The 14,468-nt window shown below is 38.1% G+C and overlaps 1 protein-coding gene across 3 annotated transcripts; it reads right to left on the bottom strand.

The window, feature by feature from the left end:
- Window positions 1-2,882: 2,882 nt before the first annotated feature.
- LOC133309863 (ABC transporter C family member 3-like) lies at window positions 2,883-9,204 on the bottom strand. 3 transcript variants are annotated; one of them, XM_061510713.1, is made up of 12 exons: window positions 9,062-9,204; window positions 6,923-8,748; window positions 6,364-6,450; window positions 6,096-6,273; window positions 5,623-6,059; window positions 5,282-5,446; window positions 4,721-5,015; window positions 4,403-4,617; window positions 3,976-4,281; window positions 3,653-3,716; window positions 3,307-3,546; window positions 2,883-3,211 (listed from the first exon to the last, which is right to left on the bottom strand). In XM_061510713.1, the coding sequence occupies exons 1-12, from the start codon at window positions 9,096-9,098 to the stop codon at window positions 3,099-3,101; spliced, it is 3,963 nt and encodes a 1,320-aa protein (XP_061366697.1). In that variant the 5' UTR covers window positions 9,099-9,204; the 3' UTR covers window positions 2,883-3,098. The 3 variants fall into 3 exon arrangements, with proteins under 3 accessions (XP_061366697.1, XP_061366696.1, XP_061366698.1); XM_061510712.1 differs by having other exon boundaries at window positions 2,884-3,211; window positions 5,623-6,273; XM_061510714.1 differs by lacking the exons at window positions 2,883-3,211; window positions 3,307-3,546; window positions 3,653-3,716 and having other exon boundaries at window positions 4,156-4,292; window positions 5,623-6,273.
- Window positions 9,205-14,468: the final 5,264 nt, after the last annotated feature.

Genomic DNA, 14,468 nt, shown 5'->3' with positions numbered 1-14,468 from the left:
CCATTAAACTCTGCATGGACAGTTGCACTACCATTATTGCTTCTCCTTCGTCCGCCTCCGCTTCTGCCGCTATTGGATCCGCAACCTAATTTTCCTCAGGTTCGTCTTCATCGTCAACGATAATCAAAAGAAGTTGTCGAGCTTGACAATGGTGTCCCGGGCCCTACCATTCGTTGCACTTGAACCAAAGGCCAAGACGAGAACGCTTTTCCAGCTCCACCTGGGGCAAACGACGGTTGTCACTGCCTCTAGCCGCACTTGCCTGACTCTCAGCGTTTTGAGGTTTGGGCATGTTTTGGGAATTAGGGTTTGTTTGCCCACTCGTTTGCTAATTGATACCTTTACTTGTATTGGGCTTTGGGTTATGACGAAGGCCCAAACCCGGCTGAGCCACTCTAGTTCCCAGTGAACTGGTATTAGTAAACCGGTTAGTATAGGCCCAATTAGAAGCGCTTGCACTTGAGCCCAACCCCGTTCCAGGCTTCTTCATCCCCTCCGTTGTCCAAGCTTGGTTGCGTCGTTCGATCTTCGTGCCATTTTCATCATCTCACTCAACTAAATCATGGGATGCATTAGTAACTCCTCTCTCACGCTTTCACAAAGCTCGTTGAGCCACACCCCTCTCAGTAGCTCTTTGTCCTCGTAGCGTAAGGGGCTAACTACCCTTTCAAATTCCCTTCAAAACTTTGTTACTGTTCCGGTCTGCCTCAGAGTGAGCAACGATCGCAGCGGATTATCCACCACTTTTGGTTGAAAACGACTAAGGAGCTCAGATCGAAAATGCTCCCAAGTGGTGTTACCTGTCTTAATCTCCCACCACTAGAACCAATTAAGTGCCTCGCATTCTAAAACCACCCAAAATCGCAGCCACCTTCTCATCGTCTCTTACTCCATTGATTAGGTAGTAACGTTCCACCTTGTTCAGCCAACCATATGCATCCACCCCATCGAAATATGGGTAGTTCTAATCGACGTCCAAAGGGTTCCATCCGTCTATTTCGCCTCGGATTCCCCTCCACTTCACCGTCAGACCCCTGTACCCCCCACCGCGAGTTCCTCTGGTTCTTCTTTGACCTTCATCATCAAGATTTTTCGTTCTGATTATTGGGTAAAGATTCGTCCAACCTCCTGAGAATCTCCACCTAACTCTCTTCTGTCCTTCTCACTCTTTCCATCAGTTCTTCATATCGAGCTTCCATATTGCGCATCACTATCATCCATAGAGCTCCCAGATCGGAGCTCTGATACCAATTGTAACAACTAAACTGGGCTCAAGAAGAAAAGAGAACAAAATAACCTCCGTATTGAATTTTGAACAAGACTTACAAATATTCTCCTTAGTGTTTAATCTCAAAAACAACAAATTAAAGGAAACGTAAATGTAGAATAATAGCGAAGCAGTAAGAACGATACAACCCAGAGCATTGAGGAGAGGCTCTGATTCCCTCCCAATTTCCCAAGGCTTGAATTACTTCGATTCCAAAATGATCCTCCTTTCCTCACTCTCCACTAATAAAAACCTCATACCTTGCGTCTTGCATGCCTCTGTCAATAGAATTGCCCTCCACTTCCTTTGTTGTCTCAGCAGAGTTAGTTACGGTTTAGGATCCTCTATTTTTATTCCTTTCCTTTCTTGCATACACCTGTCCATATTTCTTACATGGCAAGTTGGTAATAGCATCCTTCTCTTTCCTTCTTCCAAGGATGATGCAAAGCATCAACTGAAGATTGCATATTTTGGATTGTCCAAAACGAAAGAAGAGACTATCAATGCTCATTATTCAAAGTTCAGGTTTAGAGGGACATCATTATACATGTCACCAGAATCAGTTGTGGGTCAGATTGAAATATCATTGGATATATGGCCTCTTCTTGGATGTATAGTAATTGAGATTATCACTGCATTATATGCATGGAGGAACCTTCGAACTTCAAAGGAGATGATTCCAAACGTAAAGGAGATAATATATAAGCTTGCATTCTTTAAAGAAGCACCAGATATACCTAATGGACTAAATGAGGATGGTAGAGATTTCTTGAGCAAGTGTTTTATCAAGGACCCTAGTCACAGAAGGACTGTTAGCATGCTTCTCAACCGTCCTTTTCTTCTTTTTCCCATATGATATTTTTAGAGGTTATGAAAGATTTCATGTGGTTAGTCTGTCCTCATCATTTTTCTCTTACTATTGTGATTGGTTATCATTTAAGCCATAACATAGGTGGGTAAGAGGATACGTTTGTGGTACAAATTCTGTTTTTTTTTTTTTTTTAATGTTTCGTTCTTGATGACAGGTGTTGAGATATATAGTCCCACATTGGTTGTATGTGCAACTAATGTGGCCTTTATAAGGCCTTGGGCACTCCCACCCTTTGAGCTAGCTTTTGGGGTGGTGTATCCCAAGGTTCTTTACATGGTATCAGAGCATCGCCGTCCCCCACTTTCTCTTGTGACGTTTCTTAGCACAGGTAGGCTGGGCCTGTTGCATTGTCCACTCTTCAAGCCCAATGGGCTCTCGTGTGAGGGGGCGTGTTGAGATATATAGTCCCACATTGGTTGTATGTGCAACTAATGTGGAGTTTATAAGGCCTTGGGCACTCCCATCCTTTGAGCTAGCTTTAGAGCTAGCTTTTGGGATGGTGACCTCAAGGTTCTTAACATGGTATCAGAGCGTTCGAAATCTCGCTGCCCCCCACTTTCTCTTATGGAATTTCTTAGCACAGGTAGGCTGAGCCTGTTGCATTGTCCACTCTTCAAGCCCAATGGGCTCTTGTGAGAGGGTGCGTGTTGAGATATATAGTCCCACATTGGTTGTATGTGCAACTAATGTGGAGTTTATAAGGCCTTGGGCACTCCCACCCCTTGAGCCAGCTTTTGGGGTGGTGTATCTCAAGGTTCTTTACAACAAGATATATTTTTTAATGAAGAGAAGTATTGTTTATAACTCTAACAACAATATACCAAAGTAAAAATAATTTGACATATGTTCTAATTTGACCTAAGTCTCCGTAAGGCTAAAATAAAGTGTAACTGAAATCTCTGCATATTACCAGTAAGGTAAGTCACCAAATCTATATAATTCATACAATTCAGTTTCAGCTTATTTTCCAAAACCAGAGTTTGATCTCCTTGTGTATTCTGCAACTAGTTGAGCAAGAGAAGAAGATTTATTCTTAAGCAGTTTCTTTGGTGAATCATATTCCTCGATAAGCCCTGCAGAATCAATATGAAGAGAAATCATATTTACTTTTATGAGAAAAAAAGAAAGTGACAAATATAGAAGGAAAAAAAAAAAGATTCTTAATTACCTTGATTTAGAAACAGAACCATATCACTATCAATGATTGAAGTTATTCTATGAGCAATGGTAATGACTGTGCATTCTGAAAAATGTTGCTTAACTGTTTGCTGAATAATATTATCTGTGGCTGTATCAACTGATGCAGTAGCTTCATCAAGCACCAAGATCTTACTTTTCTTAAGTAGAACTCGACCAAGGCACACCAATTGCCTTTGACCCATACTCCAATTTTCTCCATTCTCAGTAACTGCAGAACACATGATGATATGTTATACATTCTCGCTACATTTATAGATATAATTCGGACTTGCAAGACATCCTATATCTAAGTTTAAAGTTTTGAGAAGTCAAACCTATGGAGTCAAGCTTCTCTTCTTTCTTCCTTACTTCATCTCCAAGTTGGCACATATCTAGAGCCTATAATATTTCTTGAAATATATTAATATGTGTAGCTTGTACTAAAAAGACAATTACTTCATAAAAAAAAAAAAAATCACTCTCCATTAAACCCCGACTAGTGAGGGTGAGATGAGGACAATCCTTGAACGTAGTCTCACCCTTACATAATTGCAATGACACTGCTTCTCGGATTTGAACTCGTGACCTTTCAGTCATAAAGGAACAGCTTTATCACTGCTCCAGACTCACCCTCTTGCTATGAAAAAAAACAAATTACCTCCCAAATCTGTTCATCTGTGTACTCTTCCAGTGGGTCCAAGTTGCTTCTTACGGTCCCTTCGAACATTGTTGGATCCTGGGGGATAATGCTTAGTCTGGAACGTAAATCATGAATTCCAATCAAAGAGATGTTAATTTTGTCTATCAATATGTGTCCAGCAACAGGTTCAACAAGTCGGAAAAGTGTTTGCACTAGAGTTGTTTTTCCACTTCCAGTTCTTCCCACAATGCCAGTTTTTGCTCCAGCGGTGAAAGTGCAAGTAAGACCACGTAAAACAAGCGGCAAGTGAGGAGCATACCGAACCTACATCACAACTGCCTCATAATCATAGATTACATGAAAAACCAGCAGAGACTTGGACCAAAAAAGTATAACTGTAGTATTCAATTCAGAATGAAACAAATGAATAACCTTTGGAAGTTACCTGTAAATCCTGGATATGAACCTCTCCAAATGATGGCCAAGAAAGATCTGGCTGGTTTTCTTTAATTACGAGAGGAGCTTCATTTGGGATGGAGGTGTACTGAAGTATTCTTTCTACAGATATAATTTTGTTCTCCAAATTGCAAAGATACCAGATTAAATTAAATTGTATAGCGTTCAGATTAAGCCCATATGTCACAGCCAATCCCGCAATACCTTGACAAAAACAAAATTGAAGTAGGAAAGGAATGAAGTTTTATGCCTAGTGTCATAAGGAGTTAAGTATGAATAGTGAATATATGTAATTTGAACTACTCACCAGGAACAGTAATTGAATTTGGAAAAGATATCAAGAAAACCAAACAGAAGGCAAATGTGATAGTGGATAAAATATCCAATCTGAAATTCAGCCATTCCATTGCACAAGCATTGTATAATTTGGGTTGGGAATATCTGTCTATCAATTTCATATTCATGTCATTGAATCTTGATTCTTGTTCAAAACTTCTTATGGTTGTTGATCCAGAAATCGTTTCAGAAAAATGTTGTATAACTGGAGCTTGGCATATACCAACTAATCGTGCCAGTTCCCGTGCTGACGCAGAGTAGTATCGCTACATATATAGAATCACTATGTTAACTTACATAGTGCTATTGTTCACACAATAATGTCAGTGAGATTCAAGTTTTTCTCTTTTTCTTCATCTCAGAACACTTTAGAAATGTGATAACATTAAGGGCATTTTTAAATATTTGATCAATGAGGAAAACATGTGCCTTGAAAAATAAAGAGGAATGAAAGTCAAAATCAGATTTATGTGGTGACATCTGATATAAGTGGTGTCAAATTATATAGGTTAGACATTATCCAGAAAACTACCTGGTACCATATGCAAGCTGCCATGACAGGAATCAATACTATAAACACCTGCCATGCAGCTTGAGACATCACAGCAATATTTCCCATGAGCTGAATCAGATTGAAGGTGATTCCCCATACTAGATTAGGAATGGTCATATCTAATGCACTTTGGTCTGTTGAAGCCTGCAACAAAATGCAAAACTAAAATTTAGACAAACATTTACATTCAATATGGTCATTTGAAAAAAGGAATTAAAAAATAGAGAAATCAAACTATAAAAATCATGCACTATGCCATGATAAATAAGTTGTCTCTTGAACATAAACTAGTGAAGAATTATCAACATATTATGACATACTCTATTAAGAATTCGCCCACTTGGGGTGGCATCAAAAAATGACATTGGTGCTCGAAAAAAGCACAAGTGCATTTTATTGAAGAGCATAGTGGCTGTCTTGTATCCAGCTATCACAGAAAGAAATGCTCTGCCAAGGGTGCCAAATGAACTTCCAATCGCCAAAGCAACATAGACAACCATAAGTGTAAAGCTTCCAATATCAGGTTCCACAGTTGCCGAAACAGGAGTTGCCAAAGCCATCCAGTAATTGCTTCCAATCTGGAAAACCACGGTGAGTGTCTGTGAAAGTAGAATGAAGGGTACAAGAGCTCCTCCATAAGCAGTTGTGATGTATTTCCAGTAGACTTTAAACCCAACTCTACCCTTTTCCCGCTCTTCTTCTTGAACAAGTTGGCCTTTTGGCTCAACTGTGTCATCTAACTTACCATCTTGATCATCTATGTTTTCCATATTTTGCTCAAGTTCAAAATCACTTAATGAATCTGCGTCCTCCATGGTGACATTCAATGTTTTGAATGTGGACCTTCTCTCTAAGGACTTAATTGAAGACAAAGCAGCTCTATGTGCACCTACAAGTTCCATAAAATCAGTACCTGTCTTGAGAATGTCATTGTATTTTCCTGATTGAGTTATCCTTCCTTCTCTCATAACCTAGATAAAATGTAAGCAAGAGAAAACAACTAAGACCATAGGAAATTCTGATGTTTGAATTCATGAGCATGAAATCTAGTAATCACTCACCAATATTAGATCAGCATCAGGTAAGAACTCTACTTGATGAGTTATGTATATCACAGTTTTTGTTTTCAAAAGGCCAAGCAAACACTCCTGAAACAGTATAGTAGTAAATATAAAATTAGATAACTGCCTGTCCCTCCAAATGCATAACAAAAGTAGTGTAATTGTATTTGAAGAATATCATCTATCAAACAAAAATTAAGAATCCAATTCCACGAGGTTATAGCTGTATCCATATCCATAATATACGGTTGGAAATTATAGAGAGATCAGAAACATATAATACCACGAAATCTTCTCATTATACAAGTGATAACTCCACTTGGAGTAACACCTAACGATGCAAAAACGGGATACATTTTTATACTCAACTTGGTGACATCTAAACTCAATCTCAGTTAATTTTTGAGACATTTATATCAGAATACAGTGCAGTTAATACTCCTCAAAATCTAGAATGTTTAGAAAGATTAAAAGATTGCATTAATAATTTGGAAGTCTCAAAACACTTTTACCAAGAAAAAAATTAGTTTGCACAGAATAGAGTTTACAAAAATAGTACCTTGAAGAGATGAGATCCTGTATGAGCATCCACAGCACTGAAGGGATCGTCAAAAAGATATATATCAGCATCTTGGTAAAGAGCACGGGCTATTTGTACTCTTTGCTTCTGTCCACCACTCAAATTGATTCCCTTCTCTCCAATAATTGTCTGGTCACCAAATGGTAGAAGCTCCAAGTCTTTTGTCAATGAACATGCTTCTAGCACCTTCTCATACTTTTCCCTGTCCATCTCTTTACCAAATAATATGTTCTCTTCTATCTTGCCACTCTGTATCCATGGTGATTGAGCAACATAAGCCTTTGTTCCGCACACCTTCAGGGTCCCAGATAGCTTTGGCACTTCCCCCAGTATACAAGAAAGTAAACTAGACTTGCCTGATCCAACAGTACCACAAACAGCAACCCTCATACCATGAAAAACTGTGAGATTTATGTTTTTCAATGTTGTATTAAGGGAAGAAGATTCCCAAGAGAAATTTCCATCTACTAATTCAATTGCTTTATCAGAATTACCCCGTGGAAGCTTCTCCACTACATCAGTCTGCAAGTCATCTAGACGAAGAAATGATACGATCCTATCAAGGGAAACCTTAGTTTGTGCAATCATTGAAATTGTGTCAGGAAGACTGTAGATGGGCATTTGAAGAATTCGGAATGTTGCAAGTGCAGATAAGATCTTCCCTGATTCAAGTGGAATTCCTATAATAACACAAGTACCAAAAGTAACCACAGCAATAAAAGTTGGGGCATTAAAGAAGAGAAATCTAATAATTGCTGAACCAACTAGAAATTTCTTGAGCCAAATCTCTTCAGTCTTCCTAAGATGAATGATCTTTGATAAGAACTTCATCTCCCATGCTTGCAGTTTTAGAATCCTCATATTCGTTAGAATCTCAGAAGTCGCCTTCATTCTTTTATCTTTGAACTCCATTACCTTACCTTGCAACTTTTCTTGCAACGATGCCACAGGAAGGTTTAGCAACATCACAATTACAGTGGCAGCAAAAGCAGCTATAGAAGCGATCCCTACATTTCTATAGAGAATTAACAAGGCCAATGCAACTTGCAAAACAGCCATCCATGGATCATGCATGTACCAACAAAATTCACCAATCCTTGCAGCATCAACAGTCATTAAGTTGATGGTTTCCCCACTGCTGTGACCCTCCTTTGATTGACATGAAAGGGTCAAACCTTTAGCATAGATCATTGCCACCAGCATCGATTGCGTCCTTACTCCAACCTGCTGGAACTTAAACATCCAGTGCCTTTGTGAAAGGCACTGCACAAGCTTTGCAGCAATAAAGGCAGTAACCAAAACATAACCTTCATTTTTAAACTTTTCCTCCCCATTGAGGTATTGAACAAGGAAGTCAATAAGATAGGGTCCAACATAAGAAGCACATGCGTATGTGAATGCAAACAAACCTGATAAAAGGATCCCTTTCCATGTTGAGACTATTAACACCTTCACCAGCTTAAGAGTAGTCACTCTCCTAACACTGCCACACTCTGACTCAAGCTTGTTTCTAAAAGCTGGAAAAGCCCCATAGGCACTGTCACTGCTAGCAAGTAGTGGGAGGTCCTCATGGTCTAAAGTCTTTTTATTGCCTAGAGTTATTAGTGGACTCATCCATGAGAAAGTAAGAATGCTGAAAAATCCAGCATTTGAATAACGGGTTAAATTTTCATTTCCTCTGGTCTTATTGGGATTAGAATTGCTGGTTACACTAGATTCACCATTCAAAAGGGCCTCTTCAAGAGGGGCAAGTTTAGACATGTTGTTCACAGAACATCCCAGAAATAAACCCGTAATAAAGGAACCTATATCAGAAACGAGGGGTATAACTGGCAAGAAAAAATAATTTCCATAGATTTACAAAAGTGTATAACAAGGCAATAAGAGAAAACAAAGGCATAGACAAGCTCCTCCTAACCATCATCATGTTTATAACACAAGGTTAAACACACAAATAGCTAAGCTGCATAACAGACTGTGTTTGTAGTACAAGAAACAAGTCTCATTCAATCAATTTCTTTCACTCTTTTCTATATGGTGCCCCTTGGACTTTCTCACATACCCATGACACAAGCAACACAAGTAACAAGACTAAGCGGAGTGAAGCAGATAACTCACTTTGTGAAAGTGATTTGGAGGAGAAAATCAGTTCCATGGTGCATCATGGAGGAGTAGTGAGAGAAGAGTAATAATATACCTTACTTTTTCAAAACAAACAAGAAGTTCCACTTTGGGTAGATTTTGCTAGGTGAAGAGTAATGGTTGACTTATATAGAGTGTTCTCCTAAAGGATAAAAGGTGGCTGGTGAGAGTGAGAGTGAGATAACTGAGATTTATTTAAGGAGAGGATGTTCAAGAAAGGTTAGAAACTTGGTGAATTCCAATTATAATAAAGTAAAATATCTCTTGTATCCTCCACCACAAATACTGGCCCATTTTAACTTTTGAATAAGTATTTTTTTTTTCCCTAACGAAAAATACAATCTTCACTTTAGTCTTTTACAAAAATAAATTAGTCACTTAGTCTCTACTTTAGTCTTTTACAAAAATAAATTCAGTTAGTTTCTAACAAATTTAAAGTGGACCCATTTAATTGAAATCGTGATCCCTTACAAATTCAAAAAAGACTCATATTAGTCCCTGAAAAGAACTAAAATGGGTCCAATTTAAATTTGTCAGGGACTAACTGACTAATTTATTTTTGTAAGGGACTAAAGTGGAGACCGTATTTTTTGTTAGGGACCCAACAGGATATTTACTCTTAATTTTTTTAAGAAAAAAAAAAGAGTTCATTTATTATTTCTCTAAAATTTAAAATAGATTCAAATAATGAAAATTGTGAATCCGAAAACTTAAATTAATCTCTCAAAATGACTAATATGGATCTATTTTAAATTTCAAAATAACTACGAGTCAATTTTTTTTTCTACGCTATTAAATTATGTCCCGAGATATTTATTTAGGACCAAAAAGTAGTTTATTCTTATAAGAGTGGGAGCTTTGAAAGATGTTGATTTTGCTTTTAATGCAAGTGGATGGCTAATGTAACCACTTAAATTAAAATTATATCTCAATATAAAATAAATAAAATAATTATTGCAAAATGAATAACAAATAATAAATAATCTATAATTGAAATCGTTTAAGATTTAATCTATAATTTATTGAAGGGTTTTGTTGTCGAAGCCTCTTAATAAATAATATTTTGAAAAAAAAACCCATACTAATATATGTATCTCTTATACTTTTTTTTTTTTTTTAAAACGAAATTTATTTTCATCCACTTCCTCTCCCCCCGTTTTAACCTAAAAATAGTATCTGAATTTATGTGTAAATAACTAAATATAACGTTATTGCTTTAGCATTTTAAATAAAATTTTCTCAACCTTGGGATCTGTTAGTATTCCTGATTAGATATTCTTCCAAGAAGTGTATATAGGCAGGGCCAACATTGTTTGTCAAATTAGATTTTCGGACCATAAGGCTTTTGGACTTTTTGTTCGAGGTTTGGTCCCACAAACGCAAGAATTTCATGGTACCATTACACCATTTCCTTTGCACTCAAACGGTTTTGGACATGTTGCTTGTGTCCAACGTAACATATCTTATTCCTTTCAATTTCAATGCACATGTTTTGACTAACTTTTGAATGTCACGTGAAGCTTCCACTCTGGGACCGCGCCATTTGTTTGGTTTACGGTTTTAAATTTATTAAAGTACTAAAACTAAATTTTTTCAGTTTAAAATTAATTTTGACAATGATTTTTTTTTTTTTTTTTTATAACAGACAATGATTTTAGTTGTTTAGATTAAGATATTAGAAAAACTAATTTTCAATCTACCAAATTAGAAACTAAATTTCATTGCAATAATCAATTATTAAAGTGAAATTTGTATGTTCAGCCAAAAAAATAAAAAGTTAATTTTGTGTCAAGAAAATAAATTTTGAAACATTACCCCACAAATATGATTTTAAGATAACGTCCAGCAATATGTCAAAAAAATTTCGTTCAAACAACAATAGGACCAAAAAGTGTGTTCAAGCATTTCCATTCCTTTGTATATGCCACCCACAAATCTTCCAATATTTGTGAAGCCAACCTCAAATTTCCAATACAGAAATGGAGACTCTCACATCCCGGGATGTAGTTTGAACTTTGAAGGATGGCTTGACAGCAGCCGTAATTGCATATAACTCCCTCACATATGTGGAAGCATTAGACATATGAATTCCCAACTTTTTACTGAAGAAGGAGATAGGTTTTTCATGTTGCAAAAGGACGCACCAATGCCAGTGATGGATGCATCTGTTTCAATCACAAATCGATCTATAAAATTGGGAAGAGCTAGAATTGGAGTGGATGTCATAACTTGCTTTAACTTTCGAAAAGCTTCAGCTGCCTCAGAAGTCCAGGTAAATTTGTCAGCACCCTTCAAAAGATCCGTTAAAGGTAAAGCTAAGGAAGCATAGTCTTTAACAAATCTCCTATAGTAACCCGTCAAGCCTAAAAACCCACGGAGTTGTTTAAGAGACTTAGGCTCTGGCCACTGCAACATTGCTTCAATTTTCTTGGGATCCGCAAAGACACCTTGTTTGGAGACAACATGACCCAAGTAATCAATAATGTCAGCCCCAAAAGCACACTTGCTGGCCTTTAAAAAAAAATTTGTGTTGTTTCAAGCACTGCAAAACTAAGGTAAGATGCTGCACATGCTCCAAAATTAACCTGCTAAGAATGTCATAAAAAAAACAATGATAAATTTGCGAAGATAAGGTTTGAAAATATGATTCATCATGGCTTGAAAAGTAGCTGGGGCATTAGTCAAACCAAAAGGCATGACTAAGAACTCGTAGTGGCCCTCATGAGTTCGAAATGCCGTCTTCGGAATGTCAGCAGGTCGCATCCTAATTTGGTGATATCCCGCTCTCAAATCTAACTTGGAGTATATAGAAGAACCTCCCAATTCATCTAACAATTCATCAATGGTGGGAATTAGGAAACGATCCTTAATGGTGGCAGCATTTAGGGCCCTGTAATCAATACACATACGCCATGTGTTGTCTTGTTTCTTAACCAAAAGCACCAGAGAAGAATAAGGGCTATGTGAGTACTGAATGAACCCAGATGTAAGCAATCCGGCTACTTGCTTCTCGATCTCTGTTTTCTGAGAGTGTGCATACCTATAAGGCTTAACATTTATTGGTTTAAAACCTTCCAACAAATGTATAGAATGATCCATGCCACGAAATGGAGGAAGTACAGAAGGAACAACAAAAATCTCCTGGTGAGCAAAAATTACTTCCCACAAACTCGGTTCCAGCTTATCCTCTAGTGCTGCAATTTCAGAATGGACCTCAACTGTAGTTGCCTGCCCAGATAACAAGTGCATAGAACAACACGTAGCACATTCTTTACTTGTTTGGAGGTTAGGAGAATGTCGCTCCTGTGATGGTTGTGTGCCTTGAAGAACCACAGCACCTCATTTCCATGAAAATTCCATGGTGAACTTCCTGTAATCATGAGTCACCCTCCCAAGCAATTGTAGCCATGGCATTCCCAAAATAACATGAAGGTTAGCTAAATCAATTACCCAGAAATCAACATGAAACAGGATATTTTGCAATCTGATAGGTACTTGCATGCATTTATAATCCGAGAGTAAAAATTCCCCATTACCAAGGAATACCCTTAATTTTTGTGAGCGTACCATTGGCAGATTAAGCTGTGTAACTAACTGGCCCTGTATGAAATTGTGAGTGCTCCCTGAGTCAACCAAAATCGAAATGAGTTTACCTCGCAATGAGGTAATAAACTTCAAAGCATGTTGGTGTTCATTCACACATAACGCATGCAAGGAAGCATCCATGTGTTCACCCAATCCTTGCTCAGTATGCCACACAATCTGTTCTTCATCCGGATCAGGTTCCAGAGAACTGTCTTCACCTATTAGAATCATGAGTTTGGACTTGCATCTGTGCTGTTTGGTCCACTTCTCATCGCAAGTATAGCATAAGCCCAACTCCCATTTCTTATGCAAGTCCTCATTAGACAAGCGTTTAAAATTGGAAGGAGGAGGCAAAGCCAATGGTTGTTGTGAGTCGAGCCCAAGGCTGGTGGAGCAGTCTGCTCAACAGAGGTAACAGGTTTAGGAAAAACCCTTTTCGAACCACCAGAAAAAGAAGCTCTGAGTTCTCCATGGTGGTCATTGTAAGCCATTGCAAGTTGAACAACTTGATGAAGGGTGATGGGTCCCCTCAATTGTACCGCACTTCGTAACTCCGCTTGCAATCCCGAGACGAAAAAATTCATTAGTAAATCATCATCCAATTCAGGCACTTGATTCACCAATGATTCAAAACGTTGTATGTAATCCCTTAAAGACGAAATCTGAGTTAACTTGGATAATGCCCCTTTCAGATTCACAAAGGCAGACGTACCAAATCTTTGACGTAAGGCCAAAGTGAAAGTTATCCATGTATTGATCGTCCCCCCGTTAAACATCCACTGGAACCACGCCGTTGTCGTCCCGTCCATGCGAATACCAGCCAAAGGAACCTTGGAATCTTCCGGAATGTGTTGGAGAAGAAAGAAAAGTTCTGCCTTGAAAATCCAAACATTCGGCTCTATTCCATTGAATAATGGAATTTCCATGCGAACGCCTTTGAGTAAGGTACGCTGATCAACCACATGATGTTGATTGGGATTAGGTTGCGAAGACGAAGTATCAACATGCACCTGGTGTGGAATTGCAGAAGAATCCCTCGCTGGAGGCACACGCGAAAGAAGATCATCTTGAAATTGTTGCATTTGCAGTACCAACAACGAAATCTGAGAACGTGTATCTGAGGCTTGAGTGCGAATCTCTTCCAGATTTAAATCCACACGCTGCTGGAACGAAACGAAATTGGCATCGACACGCTCTTGAAACGTATTCAACTCCTCAGAAAGTTCTTGAATCCGCATCGTGAAAGCACCAATGATAGGGTATGAACCCTAAAAGACAGAGGAAATAACAGAGAAAAGGAAATGAAAATTGAGAATTCTTTTATTGATATCCAACTCTTCTGTTTTCAAGTATTTATATGACACCTTTGTGCTATATTCCTAAGTATAACTACATTGTAACTGTCCTAATGCAATCAACTAATGAATGGACTAAAATAACAACAGTGACAAATCAAGTTACAAAGCCATCTAAATGACTTGGGCCTTTCTTGGGCCTAGATGACCTTCTTAACGTAACACTAAGACATCCATCGAATCCCCTTCGACTATAGCATTTCTCATGCCAATTAATATATCATGAAGCTTCGCATCAAGAGGATTGGTGTAGTCTAAGTAGACAGCATATTCTCTTTTTCAAGTTTTTTTCCTTCTTTTGGATCGGTCTAATAGTTAGGGATGTGCATGGGTCGAACCGAACCAGATTTTTTAAAAAATCGAACCGAATTGGTTTAAATGGTTCGGTTTGAAAGTGGTTCGGTTCGATTCAAAACTGGTTCAGTTCGGAAGTGGTTCGGTTC

This window comes from Gastrolobium bilobum, unplaced genomic scaffold (assembly GCF_033153095.1).
Source record: "Gastrolobium bilobum isolate Gb01-03AN ecotype WA unplaced genomic scaffold, APGP_CSIRO_Gbil_v1 utg11321, whole genome shotgun sequence".
In the NCBI taxonomy this organism is placed as follows: Eukaryota; Viridiplantae; Streptophyta; class Magnoliopsida; order Fabales; family Fabaceae; genus Gastrolobium; species Gastrolobium bilobum.
The sequence above is the reverse complement of the archived record's forward strand: the minus strand, read 5'-3'. Positions and strand labels throughout refer to the sequence as shown.

Excerpts from the sequence above, each read along its gene's own strand:
- LOC133309863 (XM_061510712.1), bottom strand. The coding sequence starts at position 9,098 with ATGGAACTGATTTTCTCCTCCAAATCACTTTCACAAA. Across the intron at positions 8,749-9,061 it reads CTCCAAATCACTTTCACAAA|GTTCCTTTATTACGGGTTTA; the intron begins GTGAGTTATCTG and ends TTTCTGATATAG. Across the intron at positions 4,282-4,402 it reads TTCATATCCAGGATTTACAG|GTTCGGTATGCTCCTCACTT; the intron begins GTAACTTCCAAA and ends GTTGTGATGTAG.